This window comes from Cetorhinus maximus, chromosome 1, assembly GCF_964194155.1.
Source record: "Cetorhinus maximus chromosome 1, sCetMax3.hap1.1, whole genome shotgun sequence".
Lineage (NCBI taxonomy): Eukaryota > Metazoa > Chordata > Chondrichthyes > Lamniformes > Cetorhinidae > Cetorhinus > Cetorhinus maximus.
Genome location: NC_135879.1, coordinates 64,176,759 through 64,190,891, shown reverse-complemented (window position 1 = coordinate 64,190,891; position 14,133 = coordinate 64,176,759). Strand labels below are relative to the sequence as shown.

At 45.7% G+C, this 14,133-nt stretch overlaps 1 protein-coding gene across 9 annotated transcripts in view; it reads left to right on the top strand.

The window, feature by feature from the left end:
- The first annotated feature begins 1,621 nt into the window (after positions 1-1,621).
- Positions 1,622-14,133, top strand: part of fbxw7 (F-box and WD repeat domain containing 7) — a 424,910-nt gene continuing 412,398 nt past the window's right edge. For all 9 annotated transcript variants that reach the window (XM_078541332.1, XM_078541316.1, XM_078541306.1 and 6 more), the window contains exon 1: positions 1,622-2,280. In XM_078541332.1, the coding sequence (XP_078397458.1) occupies positions 2,107-2,280 (174 nt within the window). In that variant the 5' untranslated portion in view covers positions 1,622-2,106. The remainder of the gene's footprint in view (positions 2,281-14,133) is intronic.

The window sequence follows — 14,133 nt, the reverse complement described above, 5'->3', positions numbered from 1 at the left end:
TCTTTGAGGAAGTAGCATGCAATGTGGATGTGGTATATTTAGATTTCCAGAAGGTATTTCACAAGGTGCCACATCAAAGGTTACTGCACAGAACAAGAGGTCATGGTGTACGGGTAGCACATTAGCATGGATACAAGATTGGTTAGCTAACATGAAACAGAGAATAGGCATAAAGAGGTGATTTTTGGGTTGGCAAGATGTAACGATTGAGTGCCATGGGGATCACTGCTGGGGCCTCAACTATTTAAAATCTCTATCAATAATTTAAATTAAGGGAGCAAATGCATTGTTCCTAAATTTGATGATGATATAAAGATAGATAGGAAAGTAAGTTGTGAAGGGGACAACAAAGAGATATAGCTAGATTAAATGAGTGGGCAAAAATTTGGCAGATGGAGTATAATGTGGGGAAATGTGAACTTGTGCATTTTAGCAGGATAAACCAAAGAGCAGCATATTATTTAAATGGAGAGAGATTGCTGAACTCTGAATAACAGAGGGACTTGGGTGTCATGTTATGTGAATCACAAAAAGTTAGTCTTCGGGTACAGCAAGTAATTAGGAAGGCAATTGGAATGTTGTCATTTATTGCAAGGGGAATGGAATATAAAAGTGAAGTCTTGATACAGTTGGTACAGGGCATTGGTGGGACCACATCTGGAGCACTATGAATAGTTTTGGTCTCCTTATTTAAGAGAGGACATAATTACATTAGAAGCAGTTCAGAAAAGTTCATGCGGCTAATTCCTGGGATGAGAGGATTCTCTTGTGAGGAAAGGTTGGACCTGTATCCGTTGGAGTTTAGAAGAATGCAAAATTATCTTATTGAAACACATAAGATCCTGAGGGGACTTGACAGGGTGGATGCTGAGAGGATGTTACCCTTGATGAGAGACCAGAATGAGGGCACAGAGTTTAATAAGAGGTCTCCCATTTAATACAGAGATTAAGAGATTTTTTTTCTCTCTCAGAAAGTCATTAATCTTTGGAATTCTCTACCCCAGAGAGCAGTGGAGGCTGGCACTTTGATGCATATTCATGGCTGAGTTGGACAGATTTTTGATTTACAAGATTACAGGGAGCAGGCAGGAAAGTGGAGTTAAGGCCACATTCAGATCAGTCATGATCTTTTTGAATGGTGGAGCAGTCTCGAGGGGCCAAATGGCCTACTCCTGCTCCTAATTCACATGTACGTATGCAGTCCATCAGCATTTTTGCAACTTTTGATCTGCCTTGTTTTGCAAATTTAAATCTTTTCCCATCATCTAAATAATCACTGCCACGATACAGGTGTTATTTTGGTTGGAAACTTTTGTGTCACTCTTTCCAGAATTAGTTTCAATGGACAAGACATCTGAAACCCTTCCTTCTCATGAAGTGAATGAAATTTCGTCAGCAGCAAAAAAAAACCAAAACCCGTCAGAACGCATTCCGATTTCACTCTGACTGATGTTGGGCTTTGAACTTGACAAAAAAAGTGGCAACCATTCACCGAAACGTCCTCAAAGATATCCCCCTCTCCTCTTCCCTCCCTCGAGCTGGAGCATCTCCACGGTTTCTCCTCCTCCCCCCCCCCCTCTGACGCAGCTGGCCAGTGACTGGGCTGATGTCATTTCCCCGCGCCGCCTGTGCGATGGGGTTACCTCCCCTCCCCCTCCCGCTTCACTTACACTCTCTCTCAGCCTGAAGTTCAGTGGAAGCCACCAGAAGAGAACGTTCGACTCGTGCGCTCGCTCGAGACAGAGCTCGAGCGAGAGGGGGCTGCGTGCGCCTGCCCCGTGCAGAGTCAGGGCTAGGGCAGTGGGGAGCCTCCCCCTCCCCCAATCCCCCAATAACACAGCGGCAACAAGCCATGGTGTGAGGACACTCAGCCAGCGTGAGAAAGAGAGAGAAGAGGGGGCACCAAGCAGGGAAAGTTTATAGACAGCCCGGGCTCTGTGGGAGGGAGGCCGCGGACAGCCACCTTCAGGGTCTGCGTTACAAAGAAGAGGCAGACTCTGTTTAGGAGTCTGTGAACTGAGAGGGGGGGGTGGGGAGGGGGCGATGGGTGAGACGGACATCACCCCGGATTAGAGTGGGGAGACCCTGGGGCACTTTGTAAAGCTGATGAGCAGCAGCCCCGCCCGCTATCCCCTGGGTAAAGTACTGAAATTGACCGGGACCCCCACCCCCCCATTCCGATCCCATTCCCGATTTAGTGCGGGGGGTGGTGGTGAATCCCGGAGTCGGTGTGAGCTGCATTTCATCTGGAGTCAAAGCGTGTCTCATCCTCCCGCTCGGGTGAGTTACTCATTCACACACATTGTGTTATTAGCTACAGGAGACCGAGAGAGAAGGGGGAACCCTCTCTGTGTGTATTGGCGTGGAAAGGAGTGAGATCAGTAAATGATTAACACCAAGAGGAAAAAAGCTACACATAAATCCTATCCTCATCCTTCTCCTTTCAGGGGGCTGGGCAGCTCAGCGATCCTATTAGAAGTTAATCTACATGATTGTCAAGTTCAGAAAACGAAGTCAATTGGTGTCTTTTTAAGTCAGAAAATAATTGGTTTATTGAAACGCCTGTACCCCGCTAGAAAAGTCATTAACGCCATCTCTGGTGATCCAAGGCTTAAATATAATAGTTTTAATCCGTTTGTATAGTGTTTCAATCCCTATTAAATGTCTCCAATCAAGTGTGAACAGGGTTGCTTCTTCCAAACATCAGTGCAAAGTGAGATTTCCAATGTATCGTAACATTTGATGCCAACATGATCTAAGCTCCCAGCTGGTTTCAGTTCTTTTGTTGAAAGTTAATTTTAAAATATTTTTTATTGAATTCATTTATCTGAATTTACATATGATCATGCAGATTAACGTCTAATGGTGTATTGTGAAGGTTCAATCCCTCAATGCGTAAGGATGCGAACAGCATTTGGATGTGTTATGGGTTACATTGATGTTTCCAGTTCGTGAATGCCTTCGAGTTCAATGGTGGTTGTTCATACTAGATATTGAAGGTTGTGATATTGTGATCAGGCTAGATATTGTGACTTGGGACGTTGGTTTTAGTATACATTTTTTGCTGCATTAAATTTTAACTTGTTTTATTTCACATCTTGTGCAAAGTGGTTATTATGTTGCATTGATGAATGGGCAACATATAAATTACGTTTTATCTACACAAGGTGCTTTGATTGCCTTGATGTTTGTGGCATGAGTCTTCGTTTTAAATTTTAACTGAATTGCTTACAACACCCTAGTTTTTTTTTAGCAATTTGAAAAGTGCTCATACTGTAATCGGCCCTTTCTCAACTTAATTTCACTGGTAGTTGAAGACCCTTATACAGACTGCATGCATTTGTAAAGCACAGTATTTAGCTTCAATGTAAGTAGACAGCACAGCTCTGCATTGTCTGCTTTCATTGTTTCAACACTCACTTGCCTAAAGGCAGGTACCTTCAATGTAATGGCTGTATGAAGTTATTATCTATAAACTTAGATTTCTTAAGAAGCTAGACTCAATTGACTTAGCTGCTTGATAGGAAAGTGGATCAAATTGTAAACGTCACATACCAATGAGAATCATTGCTCACCAGAAACTTCACCTTGTAAAAACAACATGCTTACTAGGTGTGTATATATATTTAATTAAAGCCATTCAAAACTAATTGGTTGGTATGAGAAAACTTTTATTGCTGTAAGGGAAGTAGGAGTAAGGGGACGCACGGAGAGGAGACCACGCCGGAGTGAGAGGTAGACAGTGTGTGTAGTTGGGAAGTTGGTTCAGGTGTGAATTCAGTGCAGAAGGCGAAAGAGGTATTCCTTTTTCTACTTTTTTTAGCCTCCAGTAGTTGGTGAGTTTTCTTTGTCTCCAAGCTAGGTGACTGCAACTTTCTATTATTTTAGCTGTGTAATTAACTAAATAAAGTTGGACAGAAATGGCAGGTCTGGTGGTGTGCCGTGACTGCAGCATATGGGAAATCTGTGGAATGCAATGCAATCCCGGGCAACCATATCTGTGGTGTCTGCATCTTAAGCAACTTTGGCTCAGAGTTGCTCAGCTGGAGTCTGAGTTGTGGACATTGTGGGTCATCAGGGAGGGGTAGAGTTACCTGGATACTTTGTTCCAGGAGGCAGTCACACCCTTGTGTTATGCAGAACTTTAGAGTTGGCCATTGGTCAGGGATAGGAGGGTGTGACGGTACGTCAGGCAGGTATGGGGAATCAGCTTCTAGTGATGGAGGAACCTCAGCCCCTGACTTTGTCCAGCAGGTATGAAATGCTTGCTACCTGTGTGGATGAGGAGAACAACTGCAAGGTGGATTAGAGGACTGACCAGGCACCATAGTATAGGATGCCATTCAAGTGAAAGGAGCGAAGAGGAATGCGATAGTGATCGGAAGCAGTATAGTCAGGCGATAGATACTGTCCTCTGCAGCCGAGAATGGAAGCTCTGAAGATTGTGTTGCCTGCCCAGTGCCAGGGTTAAGGACATTTCCTCATGGCTGGAGAGAAACTAGAAGTGGGAGGAGTAGGATCCATTTGTTGTGGTCCACGTGGGAACCAAAAACATAGGTAGAACCGGGAATGATATGCTAAGAGAATTTGAGGAGTTAGGATCCAAATTAAAAAGCAGAACATCAAAGGTAATCATCTCTGGATTGTTACCTAAGTCACCTGCCAATTGGCACAGGGTCAGACAGATTAGAGAATTAAACGAGTGGCTCAAAGCATGGTGTGGAAAGAAGGGGTTTTGATTCACGAGGCACTGGCATCAGTAATCAGGGAAGAGTGAGCTAATCGTTGGGAAGAATTCCGCTGGGACCAGTGTTCCGGCCAATCGTATAACTAGGGCTGAGGATTAGGTACTAAACTAAGAGGGTGGGGAGGAGGGTTCGGGTGAAGGGAGATTTGATTTAGAAATCCAAAAAGAAAAGTTGAGGCATTGGAACAGTATAACAATGTGGGTAAAGACAAGCAGAGTAGGACAGGAAGGGACAGAGTTTAACAAAAATTGTAATCAAATAAATTTATTGCAGGAATAGAAATAAAAAAGAAATTAAAGGTTCCTTATCAGAATGCACGAAGCACCTACAAGAAAATAGATGAACTAGTGGCACAAATAGAGGTATATGATTTGGATCTAATCGGTGTTACAGAGACATGATTACAAGGTAATCAAGGTTGGGAAATAACTATTCCAGGTACATAATATTTCGGAAAGATAGACAATGGCAAGGAGGAGGGGTAGCCCTGATAGTAAAGGGTGACATAAGGACATTTGTGAGAAAGGACCTGGCCTCAGAAGATCATGAAGTAGGACCAGTATGGGTGGAAATTGGGAATAGAAAGGGTCAGAAAACACTGGTGGGAGTAGTTTATAGGCACCCTAACAGCTATACTCTTGGGCACAGCATTAAACTAGAAAATATTGGAGCTTGTAACAAAGGAAACATAGTTATGGGGGATTTTAAACCCATATAGACTGAGACAATCAAATTGGCAAGAGTGACTTAGAAGAAGAATTTGTAGAACGTTTTTTGATAGTTTCTTGGAGCAATTGTGGAACTGACATGGGATAAAGTTATTGTTAGATCTAATATTGTGTAATGAAGCAGGGTTAATTAATGTCATAATAAAAGATAAAATAAATAGTGATCATAATACCATTGAATTCCTTGTTAAGTTTGAGTATTATATATTCCAATCACAAACAAGAATCTTAAACCTCAAGCCAACTACTTAGGTATGAGGGGAGAACTGGCTAAGGTAAATAAACTGAAAGGTATGGAGGTAAATGCACAGTGGAAAACATTTTAAAGAAACAATTCAATGTTCAACAAAAATACAGCAAGAAAATCCCCATTTCTGGCTCAATCAGGAAGTTGAGGGTAGCAATAGATTAAAAGAAGAGGCATTCAATGTTGCAAAAAAAGCTACAGTAAGCTTGAGGATTGGGAGTGTTTTAGAAACTGGCAAAGTACCACCAAAAAGTTGAGGGGGAAAAAATGGAATAAGAGTAAACTGCCCAGAAATATAAAAATAGATTGTAAGAGCTTTTATAGGTATATAAAAAGGAAGAGAGTAGCTAAAATAAACATTAGTCCCTTAGAAACAGAGACAGGAGAAATTATCATGGAGAATGAGGAAATGGCAGAGGCATTGAACAAATATTTTGCCTGTCTTCAGAGTAGATGACGCAAGTTTAATTCCAGAAATAGCCGGTAACATAGGGGCTAAAATGAGTGAGCAAATTAAGGAAATCAATAGTTTTTCTCTGCTGATATTGGAGAAATTTAAGGGACTAAAATCTGTCAAATACCCAGGACTTGATGGCCTACACCCTAGGATTATAAAAGAGATAGCTGCAGAGGTAGTGGATGTGCTGGTTATGATTTTCCAAAATTCCTAGATTTGGGAATGGTCAATTAGATTGGAAGTTGGCAAATGTTATACCGCTTTTCAAGAAAAGAGGGAGGGAGAAAACAGGGAACTACAGGCAAGTTAGCCTAACATCAGTTGTTGGGAAAATGCTGGAATCTTTGCTTAAGACTTCCTTAATATTAGTATGATTAGAACAAGACAACATGGGTTTATTAAAGGGAAATCCTGTTTGGCAAATTTATTAGTTTTTTGAGGATGTAACTATAGGGCAGGTTAAGGGGAGCCAGTAGATATAGTACACCTGAAATTCCAGAAGGCATTTGATAAGGTTCCACACAGAAGTTTAATAGGCAAGGTAAGGGCTCATGGAGTTGGGGGTAATATTTTAGCATGGATAGAGGATTGGTTAACGGAAGTAAAGAGTGGGCATAAATGGGGCATTTTCAAGCTGGGAGGCAGGGAACAGCGTAGTGTCACACGAATCAGTTATGGGGCCTTAGCTATTTACAGTCTACATTACTCTCTGTCTCTTCATCCAAGTCATTAATGTATCAGTTTGCTGATGGTACCAAGCTAGGTGGAAAGGTAAGCCACAGGGAAGACACAGGCTGATAAGAGATATAGACAGGTTAAGTGAGTGGGCAACAAGATGGCAGATGGAGTATAATGTAGGAAAGTGTGATGTTATTCACTTTGGTTGCAAGAATAGAAAAACAGAATATTTTAAAAAACGTGTGAAACCTTTAAGTGTTGGGTGTGCTCATACAAGGAACGTGGAAAGTTAGCATGTCGGTGCAGTAAGCAAATAGGAAGGCAAATGGCATTGTGGCCTTTATTGCAAGGGGATTGGAGTCCAAGAATAAAGCAGTCTTGCTATAATTGTACAGGGTTTTGGTGAGACCACATCTGGAATACTGTGTGCAATTCTGGGTTTCCACATTTAAAAATGGATATACTTGTATTGGAGGCGGGACAGTGAACATTCACTAAATTGGTCCTTGGGGTGAAGGGGTTGTGCTGTGATGAGAGGGGAAGTAAATTGGGCTTATATACTCTGGAGTTTAAAAGAATGATATGCGATCTCACTGAAACCTGCAAAATTCTGAAGGGGCTTGAAAGGCTAGACGCTGAGAGATTGTTTCCGCTGGTCGGGGAACCTAAAACATGGGAGCACAGTCTCAGGATAAGAGGTTGATCATTTAGGACTGAGATGAGAAATTTCTTCACTCAAAGGGTTGTGAACCTTTGGAATTCTCTCCAACAGAGGGTTGTGGATGCTCCTGGGATAGACATATTTTTGGTGTCTTGGAATTAAGGGATATGGGGAGAGGTGGGAAAATGGAGTTGAAGCCCAAGATCAACCACGATCGTGTTGAATGGCAGAGCAGGCTCGATGGGCCGTATGGTCTACTCCTATTTCTTGTGTGTTCTTGTGGAAGAGTAAACATATAAATGTATTCAAAAACAATGGCTGTGTTGTTCCCAACTCTGCTCCTGCCTTAGCTCATCTGCTGTTGAAACTCTTATCCACGCTCTTGTTACCTCTAGATCTGACTATTCCAATGCACTCCTGGATAGCCTCCAAAATTCTAATCCACTATAAGTTTGAAGTCTTCCAAAACACAGCTGCCCATGTCCTTGCGTGCACCAAGTCCCATTCATCCATCACTCCTGTGCTTGCTGACCTTTGTTGGCTCCTGGTCAAGTAATGCCTTCATTTTTAAAATTCTTATCTTTCTTTTCAAATCCCTCTAGGATATTGCCCCTCCCTATTTCTGATTTTAAGTGCTCCACCATTGACTTTTTTTCAACTGCTCAGGTCCTAACCTCTGGAATTCCCTCCCTATGCACCTCTGCCTCTATCTTGCTTTCTTCCTTTAAGACACTTCTTAAAAACTTACCTCTTTGACCAAGTGTATGGCCATCTGCCATAACATATCTTTGTGACTTGATGTCAAATTTTGCTTTACAACTCTTCTGTGAAGAGCCTTGGAGTATTTTATTACATTAAAGGCACTATATAAAATGGGAGTTGTATGTGCTGGAAAAAGGTGCAAATGTGCTCAAGTGATGTCAGGCACACATTTGATTTGGATTGCTTTTATTGTTAAACCCAGCGGGTATGCTTTACTTTCAAACTTTTGCTAATCAGTTTTCTGACAATTGTGAAAGCTTCAAAAAAGAATGTATAATGTGGAAACTATAGGAACATAACCACAGGATATGCCTTTCAGCCCATCAAATATGACCCTACATCTAGCTCATGGCTGATTTGTACTTTAACTGTCTGTTAATCCAACTTGGTTCCATATCCCTTAATATCCTTGCCTAACAGAAATCCTCTTTGCCTACCAGAAATCTATGAACTCATGTGCCATTTGGCATCAACAGCTTTTTTTAGGGGAAAGAGTTCCAGATTCCCTGAAGAAGTGTGCCCTAAATTCACTCTTGAATGGCCTAGCTCTAATTTTAAGGTTAGACCCCTTGTTCTGGATTCTCCCACTGGAGCAAATAGTTTCTATTTACTCTATCAAACCCTTTAATTATCTTAAGCATCTCAATTAGGTCACCCCATAATCTTCTATACTCAAGAGAATACAAATCTAATTAACCTAAGCAACCTTTCCTCAAAATGTAACCCTTTTAGCCCTGGTGTTCTGGTGAATCTGCGCTTTACCTACTTCATGTCCAACATAACTATTTGCAATTCCTATCCAGTTTATTTAGACTTGCATTAAACTAAAGGGTCAGTAACTTATTTAAACACTGAAGCATTTTACTATCCATCTCATGAGCAATTGTAACTTCTAGTTCTTGCGTTACAACACCCTCTGTTAAGCGAACAATTCTTACTGATTGAACATTGTGTGATATGCAAGAAGGTGCTTGTGTGCTCGTAACATTGATTTTATTGTGCACCCATAACATTGATTTTATTGTGCACCTGATTGCTTTGACTTATGTTGTCAAAACAGTAGTTTGTGGTGAAAGTCCCTGATAGGTAGTTGCATTTTTTCACTTAACTTGATGAAATCCATGTTCATTTACTAACTCTTGTCAAGCTACATAGTTATTTCAAACTGAGCTTAAACCAATTACGTGAATGCAGAGGAATTAATTAGAATTGTGAAATCATCTTTAGTGAGTAGACCAAAGTTTACACTGTTTTAAAAAAAATTCATACTTCACAATTAAATTATAAAGTCGTTTGAGACATTAATCATTGCTTAAATTATTCTGACAAATTTATTTCTTAAGCTTTACGTTGCATTTAGACTGCTGCTACCAGATTGAAACCAATCTCACCAGTACTGTAGTTTGTTTACTGGCTTGAAAATTGAATTTTTTAGCAGACAGCTATTATTTGCATGTAAATTGCCCTCTGAGCCTTTAAAATTTAAATATTTGAAGAGTGCGAACAGCACTTTCTAAACACTTAAAACCAGCTAGTATAAACATGCCCAGGGGGGTCCAGTGGACACTTACAGTACTTTGCAAATGGGTTTGGTACTGTAGTAAAATTATATCCCATGCAGCATCAGACTTGGTTCATGTGAGACCAGCTGCAGCAGGATGTTGCACAAATTCTCTCTGGATTTATACTACATCTATAGCATTGTTGCAAAGAGCAAATGTTAAAGATTGGTGTACAAATGAACAATTACTTAACCATAGATTTTTTGAAAATGATTAGTTGATGCTTTCCAGCACAATGTAATCTGATCAGTAATGTATGAAATTACAGTATTTATGAAATGTTACAGTAAGTTTGGCTTAGTGGCCCTCTGCTAATTGGTACTTCCCTGGAGGTGGCTGATTAGTGAGAGCTGCTAATTGAAAATAGTAACATGTTTTAAGAGAAAAAAAATTCTGGGGAACCAGGAAAAAATTCAGCTGGGTTCCTATTGTATTATGACATAATATAAATGTGCAGTGCAAAATTATGACAGCTTGTGTACAGTATTACTTTGCATTGAGAAATGTTTGCTATTCAGTAACTTTTCATGTGTTGCCCTAAAAGGAAAATCTTGGTGTTTGTGTCTTGTGAAATCATACATCTTGGTGCACTAGTTAGTTCAGATGTAGTTTTGTTAATTTTGTTGTACTTCTCTTGTATCTTTAATGGAAGAAAATCCTGTCATGTGCCAAACCCTGAATTTAAACATTTTCTCTAACAGCCCACATTTATTTAGGACCTTTTTTAATTTGGAAAATCCCTATGCTTTAGTGAGAAAAATACTGAAAACCATAAGCCAAGTCGCAGTGCTAGTCAGGAGATGTAATAAAAATTGGATAAAGAAGAGGTTTTAAAAACTTTTTATAGCTGGAGAAACAGGTAGAGGATTTTAGTGAGAGATAAAGTTACAGAGAATGGCGCTGAATGCAGATGTGAGGTAGCAATTAGCAGCAGAGATGTTGAGATGACTGGAGGAAGGGGAGAAAAGCATTTGAAAGTTTGAGTAAATTTACAGGGGAAGGATTTTTTTCCCCAGAGGAAGAGTGTGAAGTTGGTGGGGGGGTTGGTGAAAGATAGCTGGTAAAAGAGAGGTGAGAAAGTGGTCCAAAACTTGAGATGGAGAAGCCGCTTGAGATGTCAAGATCAAGGAGGGTATTAACGTTTTTGAAAGATGAGATTCAGGGCAGAAAATCAGAGGTAGGGGCTTTAAACCTCCCTCCTGGGATTTTTCAGCAGGAACAGAGAAGGGAGAGCACTTGAAAACTTAGCATGAAAAGTGAGATAGGAGGAAAACAAAGCTCAATATTTGTTTACCAGCTACATCAAATTTCTGTCAGGCTTACGCCAACAGTCACTGCTATAACCCTGGCTCCAGAATGTTTGTGCTATGAAATCCATTGAGATAGGTAAGAAAGCAAGTTGGGAGAAGGTCACAGTCTGCAAAGGGATATAGGTAGGTTAAGTGAGTAGGTAAAAATTTGACAGATGGAGTATAATGTGGGAAAACGTGAGGTCCACTTTGACAGGAAGAATAGAAAATAATTTTATTTAACTGGTGTGAGACTGCAAAATGCTGTGGTACAGAGGGATCTGTGTGTCCTTGTACATGAATCAGATTTGCCTGCAGGTACAGCAAGTAATTAGGACGGCAAATGAAATGTTGGCCTTTGTTGCAAGGGGAGATGGAATATATAAGTGGGGAAATCTTGCTACAACTGTACAGGGTATTGGTGAGACCGCACCTAGAGTACTGTGCACACTTTTGGTCTCTACTTAAGGAGGGATATACTAGCATTGGAGGCAGTTCAGAGAAGGTTCACTAGACTGAGTCCTGGGATGGAGGGGTTGTCTTATGAGGAAAGGTTGAGCAGGTTGGGCCTATGCTCATTGGAATTAAGAGAGGTGATCTTATTGAAGCAAGTAAGATTCTGAGGGGCTGGACAGGGTAGTTGCTGAGGGGATGTTTCCCCTCATGGGGAAACCTAGATCTAGAGGGCATGGTTTCAAAATAAGGGGTTTCCCATTTTAAAATGGAGACGAAGAGGAATTTCTCCTGTGAGGGCCATTCATCTTTGGAATTCTCTACCCCACAGAGCAATGGAGGTTGGATCATTGAAGATTTTCAAGGCTGAGTTAGGCAGATTTTTGATCTACAAGGGAGTCAAAGATTACAGGGGGCAGCCAGGAAAGTGGAGTTAAGGCCACATTCAGATTAGCCATGATCTTATTGAATGGTGGAGCAGCATCAAAGTGCTGAATGACCTGCTCCTGTTTTCATTATGTTGTAGTTATGTTGAGTGTTGCTGCTTAATTCATAATGGCCAGAACACTTGAACAAGTAGATTTTTTTCCCCCTGTTTTCTGCTGCTGCCTACCACTCCTGCTACTAAGGTATTGATTTATACTGTTGAATGTATTTGGTGCTAACAATCTTGGTTTCTTACCTATCCTCAAGTTTGAGCTGAAACAGTGAGAACAAAATATTTAGTCATGGATGGTATTGAGGTCGAGTCTGATCCTGTTGTTCAGCATCCAGCTGGGAGCAACAATCAATGCCAATCAGAGTTTTTCTGCAAGTTTTACTCCTCAAGATATTGACTGTTCTTATGGCTCCATCACAAATATCGATCCTCTTCTTCATCTGATATGCACAGGTCTGATTAGAAATGGCAACTTCAGCTGATCTCCTCCTGCCCCCCCCTCCCCTCCTCCCCCCTCCCCTCCTCCCCCCCCTCCCCTCCTCCCCCCCCTCCCCTCCTCCCCCCTCCCCTCCTCCCCCCCCTCCCCTCCTCCACCCCTCCATCCCCCCGCCCCTCCATCCAACCCCTCCCCCCTCCCCCGCCCTTCCGCCCTCCCCCTCCCCCCTTCCGCCCTCCCCCACCCTCCCCACACACTCCCCCCGCCCTTCCGCCCTCCCGCCGCCCTTCCGCCCTCCGGCCGCCCTTCCGCCCTCCGGCCGCCCTTCCGCCCTCCGGCCGCCCTTCCGCCCTCCCGCCGCCCTTCCGCCCTCCCGCCGCCCTTCCGCCCTCCCGCCGCCCTTCCGCCCTCCCGCCGCCCTTCCGCCCTCCGCCCTTCCGCCCTCCCGCCGCCCTTCCGCCCTCCCGCCGCCCTTCCGCCCTCCCGCCGCCCTTCCGCCCTCCCGCCGCCCTTCCGCCCTCCCGCCGCCCTTCCGCCCTCCCGCCGCCCTTCCGCCCTCCCGCCGCCCTTCCGCCCTCCCGCCGCCCTTCCGCCCTCCCGCCGCCCTTCCGCCCTCCCCCGCCCTGCCTCCCTCCCCCTCTCCCGCCCCAGCCCTCCCCCTCTCCCGCCCCACACCGCAGCCCTCCCCCTCTCCCGCCCCACACCGCAGCCCTCCCCCTCTCCCGCCCCACACCGCAGCCCTCCCCCTCTCCCGCCCCCCACCGCAGCCCTCCCCCTCTCCCGCCCCCCCACCGCAGCCCTCCCCTCTCCCGCCCCCCACCGCAGCCCTCCCCCTCTCCCGCCCCCCCACCGCAGCCCTCCCCCTCTCCCGCCCCCCACCGCAGCCCTCCCCCTCTCCCGCCCCCCACCGCAGCCCTCCCCCTCTCCCGCCCCCCACCGCAGCCCTCCCCCTCTCCCGCCCCCCACCGCAGCCCTCCCCCTCTCCCGCCCCCCACCGCAGCCCTCCCCCTCTCCCGCCCCCCACCGCAGCCCTCCCCCTCTCCCGCCCCCCACCGCAGCCCTCCCCCTCTCCCGCCCCCCACCGCAGCCCTCCCCCTCTCCCGCCCCCCACCGCAGCCCTCCCCCTCTCCCGCCCCCCACCGCAGCCCTCCCCCTCTCCCGCCCCCCACCGCAGCCCTCCCCCTCTCCCGCCCCCCACCGCAGCCCTCCCCCTCTCCCGCCCCCCACCGCAGCCCTCCCCCTCTCCCGCCCCCCACCGCAGCCCTCCCCCTCTCCCGCCCCCCACCGCAGCCCTCCCCCTCTCCCGCCCCCCACCGCAGCCCTCCCCCTCTCCCGCCCCCCACCGCAGCCCTGCCCTCTCCCCCCCCCCCCCTCTCCCGCCCCCCACCGCAGCCCTGCCCCTCTCCCGCCCCCCACCGCAGCCCTGCCCCTCTCCCGCCCCCCACCGCAGCCCTGCCCCTCTCCCGCCCCCCACCGCAGCCCTGCCCCTCTCCCGCCCCCCACCGCAGCCCTGCCCCTCTCCCGCCCCCACCGCAGCCCTCCCCCTCTCCCGCCCCCCACCGCAGCCCTCCCCCTCTCCCGCCCCCCACCGCAGCCCTCCCCCTCTCCCGCCCCCCACCGCAGCCCTCCCCCTCTCCCGCCCCCCACCGCAGCCCTCCCCCTCTCCCGCCCCC